The 16445-nt window shown below is 40.7% G+C and overlaps 2 protein-coding genes across 5 annotated transcripts in view; both read left to right on the top strand.

Annotated features, from left to right (window-relative positions):
- LOC147796452 (uncharacterized) overlaps positions 1-4756 on the top strand; it is a 17163-nt gene extending 12407 nt beyond the window's left edge. The window contains exons 15-16 of the mRNA XM_087147261.1: positions 251-368; positions 695-4756. Of these exons, the coding sequence (XP_087003387.1) occupies positions 251-368; positions 695-979 (403 nt within the window). The 3' untranslated portion in view covers positions 980-4756. The remainder of the gene's footprint in view (positions 1-250; positions 369-694) is intronic.
- The window catches only part of LOC110986573 (uncharacterized), a 24018-nt gene continuing 12324 nt past the window's right edge, over positions 4752-16445 (top strand). The window contains exons 1-5 of one of the 4 annotated variants that reach the window (XM_087147260.1): positions 4752-5067; positions 6157-6275; positions 9119-9225; positions 9811-9894; positions 11318-11451. In XM_087147260.1, coding sequence (XP_087003386.1) covers positions 9886-9894; positions 11318-11451 — 143 coding nt within the window. In that variant the 5' untranslated portion in view covers positions 4752-5067; positions 6157-6275; positions 9119-9225; positions 9811-9885. Of the gene's footprint in view, positions 5068-6156; positions 6276-9118; positions 9895-11317; positions 11452-16445 lie in introns of all 4 variants that reach the window. The other 3 variants (XM_087147258.1, XM_022248537.2, XM_087147259.1) reach the window with 3 other exon arrangements.

The following is a 16445-nucleotide window of genomic DNA, read 5'->3' as shown; positions in this document are numbered from 1 at the left end:
CCCTGTGACTCGGGTGAGGAAATTTAGAGCCCCCATGAATGTTTCAGGACATTTTGGAGGATTTCTTGGGAATGCTGTGCGCAATTTATTTGCGGTCGCAGCATCATAAGATACGCGCTTAATGTCAAATTAATTGAAGACCGACCCCGTACATATTTTGCCTAAAACTAAACTTTTACAGATCATTGAAACAAGAATCATTGAAAACATTCACGTGTCATCTGAAATTTTGCATGTATTCATTTCACAGCAACTACACCAACTCTCGCGCAAAGGTATTACAGGAGACACCAACTGGCTGGTCTCTTCACAACTACATTGTCTCTCAACAGAGTGATGGAAATAGTTGCGGAGTCTTTGTGCTGATGGTAAATTTTTGTTGTAGGTTTGAAACACAGGATTATGATTTCAGTCAGTATTCTTATAAGCTAGAGATATACAGTTGCCGGATTGGAAAACACTGAAAGGCACAACATGAGGGTCTTCAGTTCCATGTTTGTTTGGTTTTCATTTACTACATGGTATACTTCATGGTATACTGTTCTATTAATTTAAACAGAACAGGTTTAACAATTTTTATTGCTATACTCTCCAAGGCTTTTCGCACAGCTTACAGGGTGGCTTGATACATTCCACCATCTACTAGTGTGATTAAAGTGACATGTTTTTAGCATTTATTATTTTTTTGTTTCAGTTTGCAGAGCAGTTAATGAACAAGTTGCCACTAAGGATCCTTCGTCAGTGCCACATCAAGAAATTTAGGGAATTTGCCCTGGCACGGTTAATCCATCATGGAAAAAAAGGTGAAGAACAACTTTGTGACTTACCTTACTGTAACATATCTTCTGCTCCATCTTGCAAGAAAATCTCATGGATTCAGTGTGACATTTGTAACAGGTGGGTGCACTACCTTTGTGCAAATATTACAAAAAAGGTACCAAAATATATCTGTCTGTTATGTCAAGCAATGGGTTACTAAGTTTTGAATTGCAAAGCTTAGAATGCTGTGCATTTCATTGTTGAGTGTATAAAAAGGACAGTATGCTTTATTTCATGAACATTTGGATACTTTAGTTAAATTGTAACACTTTTGGGTCTGGAAGGATATGTCTGGCTGGGAAACTCAATTTGCCAAAACCTTCCTTCTATCAAACTAAATGTTCTACATAGAAAAGTATGGTAAATGGTCATGTCGATGTAATGTCCCTGTTCTTTTTTGAATATTCACAAATCAGGAAAGTGGATGATAAATTTCTAAGCCAACTGCTGCAATTTTCATGAGGTAATTAAAAGACAAATAGGTTTCAGTGGGTAGCTTAAACAATGTATCAAACATGCTGCTGATTATCAAAGAGTAACAAAATGGCACAGACCAATTTTCACAACTCAACAATGAAATTTGTGGACAAACCAGTCTCAGTAGTTAGTTAACACAATGTACTGGTTAGTGAGACCTGTTACCAATGATAATAGTGGACGATGACATTGTTGACTTACTTTCCTTGTGTGGTTTGTACTACATGTAGTTTGTGAGACCTATTAATGTTGTTAATGATGGATCATCATGAGAATGTAGACTTATTTTCACTGTATAATTTTTGGACAAACAGCTCTCAGCGGTTAGTTAACAGAATGTACTTGCTTGTGGGACCTATTACCGATGAAAAGAGTGGATCGTGAAGTTGTAAACTAATTTTTACTGTGTAATTTGTAGAGATGTACTAGTTTTTGAGACCTCTTACTAATGATATAACTGGATGATAACATTGTAGACTAATTTTCACTATGTGATTTGGGGAGAAACAGGTCTCAGTGGTTAGTTAACAGAATGCACTAGCTTGTGGGACCTGTTACTGATAAGAGTGGATTGTGAGTTTGTAAACTAATTTTCCCTGTGTAATTTGTGGACAAACTGGTCTCAGTGGTTAGTTAACAGAATGCACTAGCTTGTGGGACCTGTTACTGATGATAAGAGTGGATTTTGAGTTTGTAGACTAATTTTCCCTGTGTAATTTGTGGACAAACAGGTCTCAGTGGTTAGTTAACAGAATGTACTAGCTTGTGGGACCTGTTACTGATGATGAGTGGATTGTGTGTTTGTAGACGAATTTTCCCTGTGTAATTTGTGGACAAACAGGTCTCAGTGGTTAGTTAACAGAATGCACCAGCTTGTGGGACCTGTTACTGATAAGAGTGGATTGTGAGTTTGTAAACTAATTTTCCCTGTGTAATTTGTGGAAAAACAGGTCTCAGTGGTTAGTTAACAGAATGCACCAGCTTGTGGGACCTGTTACTGATAAGAGTGGATTGTGAGTTTGTAGACGAATTTTCCCTGTGTAATTTGTGGACAAACAGGTCTCAGTGGTTAGTTAACAGAATGCACTAGCTTGTGGGACCTGTTACTGATAAGAGTGGATTGTGAGTTTGTAAACTAATTTTCCCTGTGTAATTTGTGGACAAACAGGTCTCAGTGGTTAGTTAACAGAATGCACCAGCTTGTGGGACCTGTTACTGATAAGAGTGGATTGTGAGTTTGTAGACTAATTTTCCCTGTGTAATTTGTGGACAAACAGGTCTCAGTGGTTAGTTAACAGAATGTACTAGCTTGTGGGACCTGTTACTGATGATAAGAGTGGATTGTGTGTTTGTAGACGAATTTTCCCTGTGTAATTTGTGGAAAAACAGGTCTCAGTGGTTAGTTAACAGAATGCACTAGCTTGTGGGACCTGTTACTGATAAGAGTGGATTGTGAGTTTGTAAACTAATTTTCCCTGTGTAATTTGTGGACAAACAGGTCTCAGTGGTTAGTTAACAGAATGCACTAGCTTGTGGGACCTGTTACTGATGATAAGAGTGGATTTTGAGTTTGTAGACTAATTTTCCCTGTGTAATTTGTGGACAAACAGGTCTCAGTGGTTAGTTAACAGAATGTACTAGCTTGTGGGACCTGTTACTGATGATAAGAGAGGATTGTGTGTTTGTAGACGAATTTTCCCTGTGTAATTTGTGGACAAACAGGTCTCAGTGGTTAGTTAACAGAATGCACCAGCTTGTGGGACCTGTTACTGATAAGAGTGGATTGTGAGTTTGTAGACGAATTTTCCCTGTGTAATTTGTGGACAAACAGGTCTCAGTGGTTAGTTAACAGAATGCACCAGCTTGTGGGACCTGTTACTGATAAGAGTGGATTGTGAGTTTGTAAACTAATTTTCCCTGTGTAATTTGTGGACAAACAGGTCTCAGTGGTTAGTTAACAGAATGCACTAGCTTGTGGGACCTGTTACTGATAAGAGTGGATTGTGAGTTTGTAAACTAATTTTCCCTGTGTAATTTGTGGAAAAACAGGTCTCAGTGGTTAGTTAACAGAATGCACTAGCTTGTGGGACCTGTTACTGATAAGAGTGGATTGTGAGTTTGTAAACTAATTTTCCCTGTGTAATTTGTGGACAAACAGGTCTCAGTGGTTAGTTAACAGAATGCACTAGCTTGTGGGACCTGTTACTGATGATAAGAGTGGATTTTGAGATTGTAGACTAATTTTCCCTGTGTAATTTGTGGACAAACAGGTCTCAGTGGTTAGTTAACAGAATGTACTAGCTTGTGGGACCTGTTACTGATTAGAGTGGATTATGAGTTTGTAAACTAATTTTCACTGTGTTATTTATTAACAAACAGGTCTCAGTGGTTATTTGACACAGTATACTAGTGAGACCTGGTACTAGCGTGGTTGATGAATTTGTGGGCTAATTTCCTCTATGGAATTTTTTTGGACAAGCAGGCCTAAGTGCTTACGTAAAATAATTATGTAATGTTTTTGAGAAATTTTAGTGATGGTAAAGGCAGATGAGTCTGTAGACTAATTTTCACTTCCGGAGAGAGCACAGCTCGTGTAACATGTAATGCGGCTTTCTTTTAGCTGATACCGGCAGGTCATGAAAAGTATCGATGTCTTTGTATAGAATAATTTCCACAGAGTTTTAAAAATGGGCTGTTAACTCTTACCTCAGGAATAAATTGTGACTTACTATTCAAGTCCGATAATGAGTACCTACGGTTTGTTTTCTATGGCAGCACTGTAACTTGAAAAAGTCCGGTTTTAGTGGCTCACCTTTGATACTTTGGAAACTGGTTACATGATGGCATAACTTAATTTTTGAAAAATCTAAATTCTTTGTTTGGATACCTAGAAAAGGGCCTTGCAGCCAAAAACTCCAGGTTTAAATGGGCTGGGACGTGCGTTCATATTTGCTGTCTACATCACCACTGGCAAGAACAGTTTTTGACCTCCATATCCAAAATTTCATAAAAATTCCCGCGCATACTCGAGTATGCGCGGGATTTCTCGTAAAATCAACTATATCAGTATAAGATACCTCCATGGATATCCCAACCAAGGATTGGCTTAGGTTTTCATGGGACGTGACTTTAGCTCCATGTTGCAAACGAAACCGGTCAGCTGACTTTGAAAACTGCTAAACGTGCATGTAGGCGGAAAGAGATTGAAGGATCGTTCCGTGGCTTATGTTTACGCCCGGCGTGCGCGACATGGTTCACCATGTACATGTACATGTACTATGTACAGTACATTAACCCGATAATACGCGATAGGCATGCCGCACGTGGTTGTGTGTACCCACAGTACCGCCTCCACATGACGTCATGTGACATGTGTGAGGTCACCACGTCGGGGCGCGCCGGCCGAATACGATGGAACCCGAACCGCTACACCGGTTGGTATTTAGTGGTTACCGCACCCTGCGCACTCTCTCTGGACTTGACTCCTGAAAAATTCGTTCAAAAGCTGACACGTTCAGTGGACAGGTCTCCTTTAAACGACTGTAAACCAATGATTGGGCCTTTGATGATATATTTCAGGAGTAAAAATTAAATGTCAAAGAGTCTTTCCACAAAATATACAGTTTTGTGCTTGGAATTGTGGTGTACTGAAGAAGGCGACAAATTTAACATTCACACTGTACACGGTCGGACGGAAACCTGCTGGGGTGAGTGGCATGAGAACCAGCGAAAATAAGGCAAAAATTCCTTACTACCACCTTCCCCGGACTAGTAAGTTTTATGGAATTTTTTAAACACTAATTTATCAAACTCTTATTACAAATCATTGGAGGCGTGTTTGGAAGTTGAGTGTGTTGTAGGTTTAGATGAATTAGGGAATATTTTATGTGCTATACTTCAAGTTTAACTTGTGATTTACCATGGATGCATGGATTAACGAAGTGGAGGGGGAAAATTCCGTGCGCCACGATTTATGTCATGGCGGCCTCGGAAAGAATTCCTTTATAGAGACAACCGTAATTTTTCCCTTTAAATGTTATAACAGCCGTCAGAAAGTGTTAATAGGTTATGTCCTAAAAAAGTGAAATTTAGGAAAGAAAATTCCAAAACATTTATGATTTAGCCTACTGCAACATGTAAGAAAACATTGGGAACAGGTGTCATAGACACGATTTATTCAAAATTATGCGGAAATTGAGCCAAGTAATATTTTACTCTGAACATTTAAACCAGCTGTAAAACTCGGGATTGATGAAGAGTTACCAAGGTTACTGTGCACATGTATACATGGAACCCAACAAAACTCCATTTTCTGTACAGTTTTAGATTAAACTATAACAAGCTTTAATTAACCATAATGGTCCCAAATCCTCCAATTTCAATACGATTTTACATACACCCTAGGGGGTTAGGGTTAAAAGATGCTGGAACATACATGTAGATGCACCTGCATATTAAATTCCATCCAGAGTTTTGAGAAATTTACTCTGTTTGTAGCCTGGGTAACTCCAGCCCAAGCTCATGGCATCGGATTGGGACATATGCGATGTCTTGTGTACATGTTCAGCGTACATTTACATGTACTGTACTTCAAGCTACGTGTACCACACTATATGTTTTTTTTTCTGATTGCCTCCTCGTCTGTCTGTCCCTAGGTTCGGGTACAAAAGCATTTGCTTAACCTACATGTAACACCTAATGTTGTCGTTTTCTGCTGAATGTTCCACCCAAGGGCATTTCAAATGTACATGTACACAAACGTGTAGCCACACCAAAAATGGGATGGAACACAAAATGATCCCTGCCCTTGTCCATAATGAATTACATCCTTGCATGAAAGTTCTACTTATTTTATCCCAGATTTTCTTTGAAGCTCTTCACGACGAAGGTGGCAAATTAAGTAAAGGTTTGCGGTAGCACTACACAAGGATACATGTACCTGTCTGGCGGTACTCATACAGGGACAGCACATCTCTTTTGTGAGTATGTGGGTGTGGTTTCCAAAAAGAACCAGAGGCAGTCAACGTTTCGGACTTTATGCTCTGTCCATGATCAGGAGATTGACTGCAGAGGTTTCAATAATCATGGACCCTCTACCAAACAGACCCAAACATAATAAAGCAGCTTACATGTACCATAGAGCAAGGACCCAAGGGTCCTTGCTTTATGCATGTACTGTATGGTGTCTGGAGGTCATGGAGATGATGCTAACTTACATGTATGTAGGATCGATCCGGGGGAGTGGGTTAGTGTAGCGGTTCTTTCCTCGCTTTGCACCAATGAGGCCCAGGTTCGAGTCCCGGCTTGGCCCAGGCTTTAAGTACATTTGGTTTCCAGTCCATACTCGCTCTGCGCAGGTTTTCCCCGGGTACTGCGGTTTCCTCCTGCCTCTAAAACTGGACCTTCTTCTTTAACTCCGTAATGTGATGCTTATTAATAAAGTGTATGAATAAACGTACAGTTATTGGCGCAAATAGCGCGAGTTACTGAAAGCGCCATTAAAACAACAAGGACAACAATAACAACTAGGATCCATCCTATCAAGAGCACTGGAGCAGAACATGGGATGCTAGAGGATCAGTGAGGTGTGTCAGTGTAAAGGAGAGGACCGTGGGGGATGGTTGCCTAGGGTGTAGGGACTCATAGGCTGGGAGGCATCCTTCAGTATACATGTACGTAGGAGACCTGTTTGACTGGTACATGTACACCAATGTGAGGATGTCTCTGAAGTTGATGCTGATGTCTTGGAAACATTGTGCTTGATGATTTCAATGGCTTCCCTGATGTGGCATGGGTACCAATGTTCAATGTTGGCAATGAGTTCAGCTTGGTTCCAGTTGATCAGGTAGTCTTCTGTGTGGAAGTGCTTGATGATGGCTGACTTGTCACATTCTCCTTTCCTGCAATGGGTTCCATCTTAACTGAGTTTGGTTGGGAGGTCCCTGCCAGTCTTGTCGGTGCATTCCAGGAATGTAATGCAGGGGCCTACTTATACTATTACATACACATCACGTTCATCAGACTCTCGCAAATTAGATGCATTTGTACCGGTAGTTTCCCCTCACGCACTGGTACACATTAAAGAACAAGGACATCCATAGTTTGTAGCGTCAATTCCACGACAGTTTTAGACTGTCAGGTGTCAAGAGTCAAGTGTTGCCTACATGCACATGTCCATGTAAATATTTCAGCAAAAGAATTGCAGAACATCAGAAAGAAGTTTGCGTTACATTCATCAGAAGTGCTATCTGTAATATGATAAAACTTCTGCTTTGTACATGTAAAAAGCTGTCAACATGGTGCCGGGCTAGACCAAGTATCCGGGGTGGCTTTTTTACCGACACTGACTCGGAATGTTGTACTGGTCAGCCAGACCATCTGAGTAAAAAAAATCATTGTAAAAAAGGAGTACACAGTGCCCAAGTTACTAGGCCTGGTGCCGAGCTACATGTAAGAACAAAGTTAAAAAGCACCCCTTTAACTGAGTTGCGGATATGTTCCGCTGGTGTATACTGTTGCTTTTATGGACTGTCCATAAAGACTGTACATGTGTGCACAAAATGCCAACTTTTCAGACCCCTACTCCTCCCTTTACGCATACGCATTCCACAATTCCGTTGACGCTGCCAGTCTTTGCAGTTTACTAATATACATGTACGGGAGTTGGCACGGGAGGATAAATGTTGGGGTGCACGGTGGAGAGTACTGTGTTTGAATGGTTTTTGGATGCACAAAAGCTGGTTCTGGATTTTATTTGTAGGCCCTATAACTAAAAAAGTGTGCTGATATGATGTTTCATTTTTTAGGGAAAGTTTCGGTTCGCACACGGTACGCACTGACTTGAAACCCCCCTCTCTCTCTGTACGCATGGTATACCAACCCTCCCCCTTCATGCATACATACTCTGTGGGCGGCCCCTATCCCATGAAAATGCCACCATTCTCAAATGCTAAGTATTATGTTCATTAATATGCACGTACATGTATGTTTACGATGTTTACTGGCATAAAACCTCAGTCCTTAGTGCCCATCACGTGACAGGTTGGCTGGACCTGTATAGGGCTGAGTCAATTTGAATAATTCACTCTGCGAATATTCAACCTACAATTTGATCGGATATCTGAATATTCAGTCACACCGACCAGCAAATTGTTGATGAACGAACCATATACAAAATCAGTTGCTTTAACACACACACAATGGTATATTATGATCAATATAATAGCTTCTCACATCTACAGTAGGAGTATCTCCAACCACTTGCAAGATTGAAGAAGTGAACAAGAATTCTTGCCCTGTTACAAATTTCCATTCCTTTTCATCTGTTTAATGAATAATTTACTTTGTAAATCATAAGATTCCTAACGCTTTTCATTAATTTTGCATTCAAATATTCAAATTCAAAAATGAAAATTCGACTATTCGACAAACGATCGAATATTCGGTTATTCAGATATTCGGCACAGCCCTAAACCTGTAAATAAGTCTTGCACTGTCCTGCAACTACTTTCTTAAAGTGTCTGTTCATCACAGGTTTCACCAGGTTCTGGGCCCTTTACATGACCTTTGAAGAAGTGTTTGCCATTACTGCTTTAATTGCAACTTTGAAATTTGTCCATTATGCTGTTGTCATAACATGCACCAAGTTGCTGGGATTCATTGAAAATGCTAAACAATTCCCTTTTCGGAACTGGGGATGCCATCATTCATGCATGTGTTAGCATAATCATGACTGCATTTTTAGCATTCAGTAGAAAAGTATATTTTTCTCTGTTGAAATATCTTTGTTTTAATCAAATTTATCCTTTACATTGGTTCTCAGGGACTCTGTGAATCATGGAGCAAGCAGCCTGGATATTCATGTTGATGGCAGCAACCTCTACATGTAATCTTACAGGGGTTGTCAGCATACCAGTCACAAAATTGGCGGTAATGATAAATACCATGAGGAAACTACATGTATTCAGTGTGCTTGGGTCTGAGCTATCTACATGTATCAATATGAAATCTTGAATGAAGGGGTGTGTTTGAGGACTTTATTTGAAAGGTACCATATATGAGGATTTTCAGGGGCTATTGTAAGACTGTTCCAAGGGTGATGAGCTACAACAGTATCACTGAATTCTGTCTCTGTAGGCTTTGACTTGAATCAAGTCAGACTTACATGTACGCTGCTCTTCTCCAGTCAGTTATCCCGTAACATACACGGTACACGGTTGTCGTTCTTGGCCCCTCGCATACCTTCTTATAAGGCGCTCTCACTTGATAGCTTTTCCGCAATACCTGGCATCAATGTCAAAGATTTTACACTGTGTGTCACCAGTTGGTAAGTTCAACTTGACGGATAAGCCAATCAGGTCCCCCCCCCATTGGTGATACAGGTGGATTTTATTGCCTCTGATACTCCCTTTTGAGGTCCAGTGAAAAAATCTCCATGTACAGCTGTAGCTCGTCCCTCAACAGAAATGCGCAAACATTTCAGCTATTCACACTGATTGATATTGATACTTTTAGTACTTTCCACGTACGACAAAAGCACCGAGATTTCAAATGCAACGGGAAATGAGAGGAAAGTGAGTGAGCAGAAAAATGTCACAGGTTTGTAAGCACTCGGTTTGTAAGGTTTGTAAGCATTCGTTGCACGCACCTTGTTCTATTTGAACTTGAAAACATGATGTGTGTACCCAGTTTCTTGTCTTGATTAGGTCTCATGGGATGCCTGGGTACGTACATGGATGTTGCATGAAGATGCATGTGAAATTACAACTGAGGCTTCAAATAACTTGTGAAATTTATGAAAGCCAGTGGCTAGAGAATGCATCATTTGCTATGTGCATGATACATACATGAACATGTACATTGTACTTCTGGCTTCATCCAGTCAATTCGGATATGATATCAATTGGCTTTGCGTCAAGGATGTTCATTCTGTCCTAGGTTTCTGTCCAAAAGTGTATTCACTCTGTATTCGGGGTGCGATTCACCTGTCGCCAAAAACTCACAAAGTTAAATGGGTGGGATCATCGACGTCATACATGTATTAAATGATGAGAAAATTTGACGCAGCCCTAGCTGAATGCTGACGTTTTGAACCCATGTGCGTGCTTGTAAATCACTCAGGAAGTCAGACAGAATGAATAATTATGTACGCTAACATGCAACAAGTACAAGCATGTACATGTCAGTGCATCTTCTGAGTGAGGCGCACACGTACAGAGCAATGACGCAAAGGCAATAATAGATTTCAGGGTTTCATTAATGCATAAGACAATTGGGTCCCACTCATTTATTTGCATCTACATGTACAACTGATTGTAGTTTTTGTTTACGAGTGTTTACCTAACATTTGAGCAAGGTTTGTATACGTGACCTTCGTTGGCTGTCTTTCATAAGTTCATCGGAATAAAAAAGTCATTCCCTCAATTTAATCAGTGTCAATTGAGTTGTATGGCTGGTTCGCTCTTAAACCACACTGAGTAGATGAAAAAGTATCATCTATAAAGTTAAACATCTAATGTACAAATAATGAATGTTTATGAGTGCCTTGGCAAGAATAATTGCATGAGGTGACAAAAGAAATACATATATTCTGTTAAACGGAGCAAAGCTGAGTGGAATGAAACATTTCATCTGTCACCTCCGAGGGACGTCAGAGAGGATTTAGAGGTTTGCTCCAGGTAGCAAAATGTCACAGCAAACAGCACTGGCTAGAATCCAGTGTAGTGCAGACATGGCCATGACATCACAAAATGGTACATGTGTGACTTGGTTCATGTTGAGCGATAGTATTCCTGCAGTATTCAGCATGGTGTGTGTCTTGTCAGGAATAACAGTATTTTGAAAAAAAAACAATTTTCTTTGCGTCACTCTCCCGTACAGCTAACAAGCCTGGATTTTTATGAAGTGTTGGCTGATATGCATGTATATATTTTTGTATTGATTACAGTTGTATCACTTTTGCTTCTGTGAAAAGCTGCAGAAAAGTGAAAGTTTCTACAATTATTTATTAACATTTCTACAGTGTATGGTGGAAAGTGCAGAAGACAAGTTTTTCTATTCATGCACCCATCGCGATGAGAACGCATGTATTCAAGGAAGACACCTTAAGGTCCCAGAAGGCAACTGTTCTGCTGGAACAGTGGATCCGCACCAATTGTAAGTATTTTTAAATCTCAGCATGTTTAGAGAAATGAGCTCCCAAAAACAGTGGTACATGTAAATGTTTGAGCAGATGTTTTCTTCCGTTCATGTAGAACTGGACTCAATCAGTATGTTATGCGCTATGTGCCATGCATATCTGTTTTATGGAAGCACTGATTCTCTTTTCAGAAAATTTAAATTGACAGAGGGACACCTTAGTGGGTAATTGTTTTGTTAAGCCCTTTTGAAACGTGATGCGTATGTCGTGTCAAATAAAATTGAACTGAGCACAAGGTAAGCATGACAGTTTTTTCTAACTTAAATTCAAAAAGCCCAGTCGAACTTGCATGTAAATAAATCCAACATGGCGGACACAGCACCACACGACAAATGATCTTGCGATCTTCAGCCTGAGCCACAAAGAAAACAAATTAGTTTAGGCAAGCACAACTGGTATGTGTACTTTATTATATAAAATCAGGGCCTTTTTTTCACAAGTCCGATGTTACAAATCTTTGTGATCTTGCAGTGACATCTCAAAATATCACCAAGGTGGACAGTATGACATCATTTGGAAGTCTTGTTCTGACATTTGGACAATAACTTAGTATCTTATCTCATATCCAGCGTTCTAGCCAGGATGTAATTAGAGGGTAGGGGCATCTGCCCAACGTGCTGGATGTGGTGGTAGGGGGGGAGTGACTGGATATTATTTGACATCGAGGGCGCTGTTTAACATTTATTATGTTAAGTACATGTATAGCAGCTTAGCAGTCATAGAAGTCATTGTAAAAAGCAAAATTATCAGTTTGAGACTGACCTTCACCCTTTTCACTACTTTTTGGGGTGGGGGCTTCGTTTTGTGTTTTTTGTTGGGTTTTGCTAAGGAAAGGGGCAAATGTCCAATAAACTATGGGATATTTGATCCATTACTGCACAGTTGTATTTTTGCATATGCTTATTCTTGTTTGAGTAGCTCCATGGTGCAACATTGTTTGGATGTGTATCAATGAAACTACGGCAGCTTGATAGGCCTACACCTACATGTAAGTTTTCATTTTGAAAAAAAACTTCAATCTGAATAGTTTCTTTGGGTTTTAACTCAACATGTATGATTATACTACGTATACATATACAAAAACAGGCATGCCTACTTGAAAATTCACTGAATTCACTCAGGCCCCTACCGCTGTTGGTACTTACTTGCTAGATTCTAAAATGTTTGTCAAACAGAATGTAAGTCACAAAATCATTCCAAACTCATTCTCATTATCACAAGGTAAGATGTTTGTGACTAAAATAATAAAAAGATTGGCTGCCATGTGGTACAATGCTATGCACGCAATGCATCGGCCACCCAGACTGTGTGTGTGCCACAGTCTTACCAAAAATCGTCCTCGTAAAGCACGACAAAGCGTATAAAAATAAACCATCGATATAAATGCATTTGAGAAGAAACTACAAAGAGAGGAAGACCCAGTTTTGTGACAAGTTAGTTGTAGCTTACTTTGATCAGTTTTCGAGGCGACACTATTTGAAAGGTTCAGGCAACTACCGTGCTGCCAGCCATGCCATCACAGTTGTGCACAATCAAGAGTTGTAGTCTGGCTCCTGACCCGTCTACTTTTGTACATGTTTTTGAACTTTTTAAAGAATCTTTGAGTGCAACTTTTCTTAAACTTAATATTAAGAACTCTTCCCCTGGAAAATAGAAGCGTATCGATTGCGTATCTGGGGAGTTTCAGCGGGTTGTAGCCCTTGCCGTTTAGGTCGCTCACCAGGTCCATCACCACTTGTGTAATTGCTGGGAGGTCTCCCTTACTTTGGCCGGTGTAGATTTTGAAGTTGTAGCAGTACCCGGCGACACTCCTGGTGCTCTGGCACAACTTGTACATCTTGATGCCAAAGCAGGCCCTGTTTATGGGGTTGTACATGTTGTAGGTAGTGAAGTGGAGAAGCCTGTAGAACTTCAACATGGAGTCGTCGACGGAAATGTCCTGTTGAAGAACATAGACAGTGGCAAACTTCTGCTGAGCAAGATGGTCGACGACTGGGCACACTTTGAAGAGGCGGTCAGCGCAGTCCTCCAGCATGGCAGTGTTGTCGTTGAAGTGCAGGGACTGCAGGATGGCAAGGAAGCGATCTCGGGGCATGACGGACGGGAATAGGCTCATCTTCAGTAGTGGGTCGGTGGACCAGAAGCTATGAAGGGTGGGGTGCTTCGCAATGCCCGTCATTATGCAAGGCCCAGAAAGGCCTTCAGTTCTCTAGTGTTCAGATCAGTCCATGATCGCATGTGCGCCGATGTCGTAGAGGGCCTCTGCACAGCATAGTGGTTGGTCAGTTGCACTATCTTGTTGTAGAGAACATCGTCAAAAAAACAGCTCAAAGGCTTCACTGCAGGTTGAGCTGTGATACAGGTGGGAAGTGACGGCACCACCATTCCAGGTGAAGCCGTACTTCAGCGGTGTACTGTCTTCATCTGTCCCTCGGAACAGTGCGGCACTGCTGCTAGTCGACGCAGCAGTCTGTGTAGGGGACTGTCTCTTGCGCTTGGCGTATACCACCAAGGGTACATCACTGTCAATTTCTGTACTTAAGCAGGTGACGGCGGTGATGAAGAAGACGAAGAACCTTCGTCTGAACTGAGATAAAACTCGCCTTCACTGGAAGAACTGGACTCTTCAGCCATGTTGTCTGTGCTCTGATAACACGATACCCAATATGCACACTTGTAGCCACTGCACGGCGATCTGCACGGCTGAAACAAGCAACACTCAGTGGGCCACTGTGGGTGGATAAGATTACAAAGAAGGATTAAACTGTAACTCTCCTTACTTCTAAGCTTTCATTACAGAAAGTCACCTCCAAGGTTGTCAATTATGGAGGGATGGGATTAATGAGCTATTAGATCCCCCCTCCCACATTTGTGTTGTTAGGAAAACAGAAACAGATTTGAGGTAGTTTGTGAACTTCCCAACAATCAAAATGCATGAAAAAGGGAGATGATTCAAGGGTGTGATCAAAACATACAGTAAGATGTGCCTGTGTACGCGTATAATGAACGGTGTCCCCGAGTCTCATGGTGTCCAGCAACCCCTTTATCTCCACCCACCCACACACAGGAGCATGATAAACATACTTGTTTAAATGACCAGAGCTGGGTTCTTCCCCCATCCCCCCAGTAACCGGCACAGATTTGGTCACTTCTGGCTCAGTTGATTTATAATGTAGGTTCTACCGTGAGAGTTGACAATCTGTATCGTATGTGGTAGTTGAGATCACAGCTTGCTTGATTTTTTCTTGCCAAAATGTGATATGGAAATGAACGATGTCTTTCAGACTGTTCATTGGGCACTGATCAAGTTTCTTAACTACAATGGACTGTATCTGTGGTCATGACAGCGAATGATAATGAGTATTTCTGGTAAAGAAACCAGCCATCAAAGTGCCCGGGCACTTACCGTAGCTCGCAAAATCTCTAGAGAGGAGACAGAAGCAATTACAAATTTAGTTGTGGGAGGAAAACCCTGGAAGACACAATCTGGGTCAAACCCATGGAATCAGGTAGGGACTGAAAAGGTTGATAATCCAGTCCACGCGTGGAGTGGGCTGGGAAACAAACCCTAGCTGCAGAAGGTGGAGAGGTAACGGACAAGGAAGAACCGCTACGCCAGCCTGACTCCCCATTTTCAAGATCAGGTGGCCTGTTCTTGACACAAGTTTCTTGTTCTCGCAGTCGAGTGGTGGGAACACGACCCAAGAATGTTGTTCTTGGAACAGAATCACATACCACCTCTGTATCAGGGTTTTACAGGAACACACAGAAAAGCTCATGCGACTTTTGATTTTTGAACAGCCGGAAAAAAGGGAGATGGTTTATATAGCAGCAGACAATAGGAAGTTTATCAACATTTACAGTAATAATTTCCCATGAGTTATGACACAAAAATGAATGTTCCTTTCAATACCAGTGGAAAGAATTCAGCACATTTATCCAAACATTGACCCTTGAAGAACATACATGGATGCCACTGTGTTTCATGTTGCTTGCTTAAAAAGCAGAATTAGAGTAACAAAGATCGGAACATATTTTCCGAGAAATGTAATGCTGTTTTAAAAATTAAATTGTTTTTTAATCTAATGTTTTTAAAACAGACCATACTTAAAGTTTTTTAATTCATTTTCCAAACCAAATGAAATCTTTCGTACCTAATACATCTTTTTTGGATGAAATTTTACGGACCTAACATGTTTTTAAGATTCGAATGAAATTTTTTGACCCAACATGTTTTTAAGATTCAATTGAAATTTTTTAGACCTGACATGTTTTTAAGATACGAATAAATTTTTTTTACCTAATATGTTTTTAAGATGCAAGTAAATTTTTTCAGACCTAACATGTTTTTGAAATCAGAATGAAATTTGACAGACCTAACGTTTTCCAGATTCGAATGCATTTTCCCCGACAATAAACAGCCGAAAGTTTTGAGTTCCGCACCCGCATTTCATCCAAATTTCGAAAGCATCTGACTTTAAAAAGCATCCGAATATTGAAAAGGCATCCGAATTGAGAAAGCATCTGACTTTAAAAAGCATCCAATCTTTTGGACGGCCAGATGGTACCTGAAGTGCCGAATCTTTTTCGACGATTCGGCTGTGTTCGGTTTGCGTATGCGCAGTCAAACTATAGTCTTATTCCCGCTTTCTTAAACAGTCGGGCAGTCAGTGCCATAAGCCCCAACTTTCGAATTAAGTCAAGCGACTACATACGACATCCCTGCACGTATGTTCGGTCCCTATAGACTGTGCACCACCCATTTAGTTTGTGTATTCGCGCATGCGCAATAGTGGCATAATGGTCGTCGGCCTGAAAAATTATTCTAGCAGACGACGTATATTGGTGGTGACCCATGTGGGGGATTGTATTGTCAATTCCCTTGAAGACCTCGTGTGTGAACAAACTGCCAAGAGTCTATCAAATGTTGATATTTAATAGCTTCTGGTAT

The sequence above is a fragment of the Acanthaster planci genome, linkage group LG16, assembly GCF_054643075.1.
Source record: "Acanthaster planci isolate LZ-2023a linkage group LG16, COTS_SCS, whole genome shotgun sequence".
In the NCBI taxonomy this organism is placed as follows: domain Eukaryota; kingdom Metazoa; phylum Echinodermata; class Asteroidea; order Valvatida; family Acanthasteridae; genus Acanthaster; species Acanthaster planci.
The sequence above is the reverse complement of the archived record's forward strand: the minus strand, read 5'-3'. Positions and strand labels throughout refer to the sequence as shown.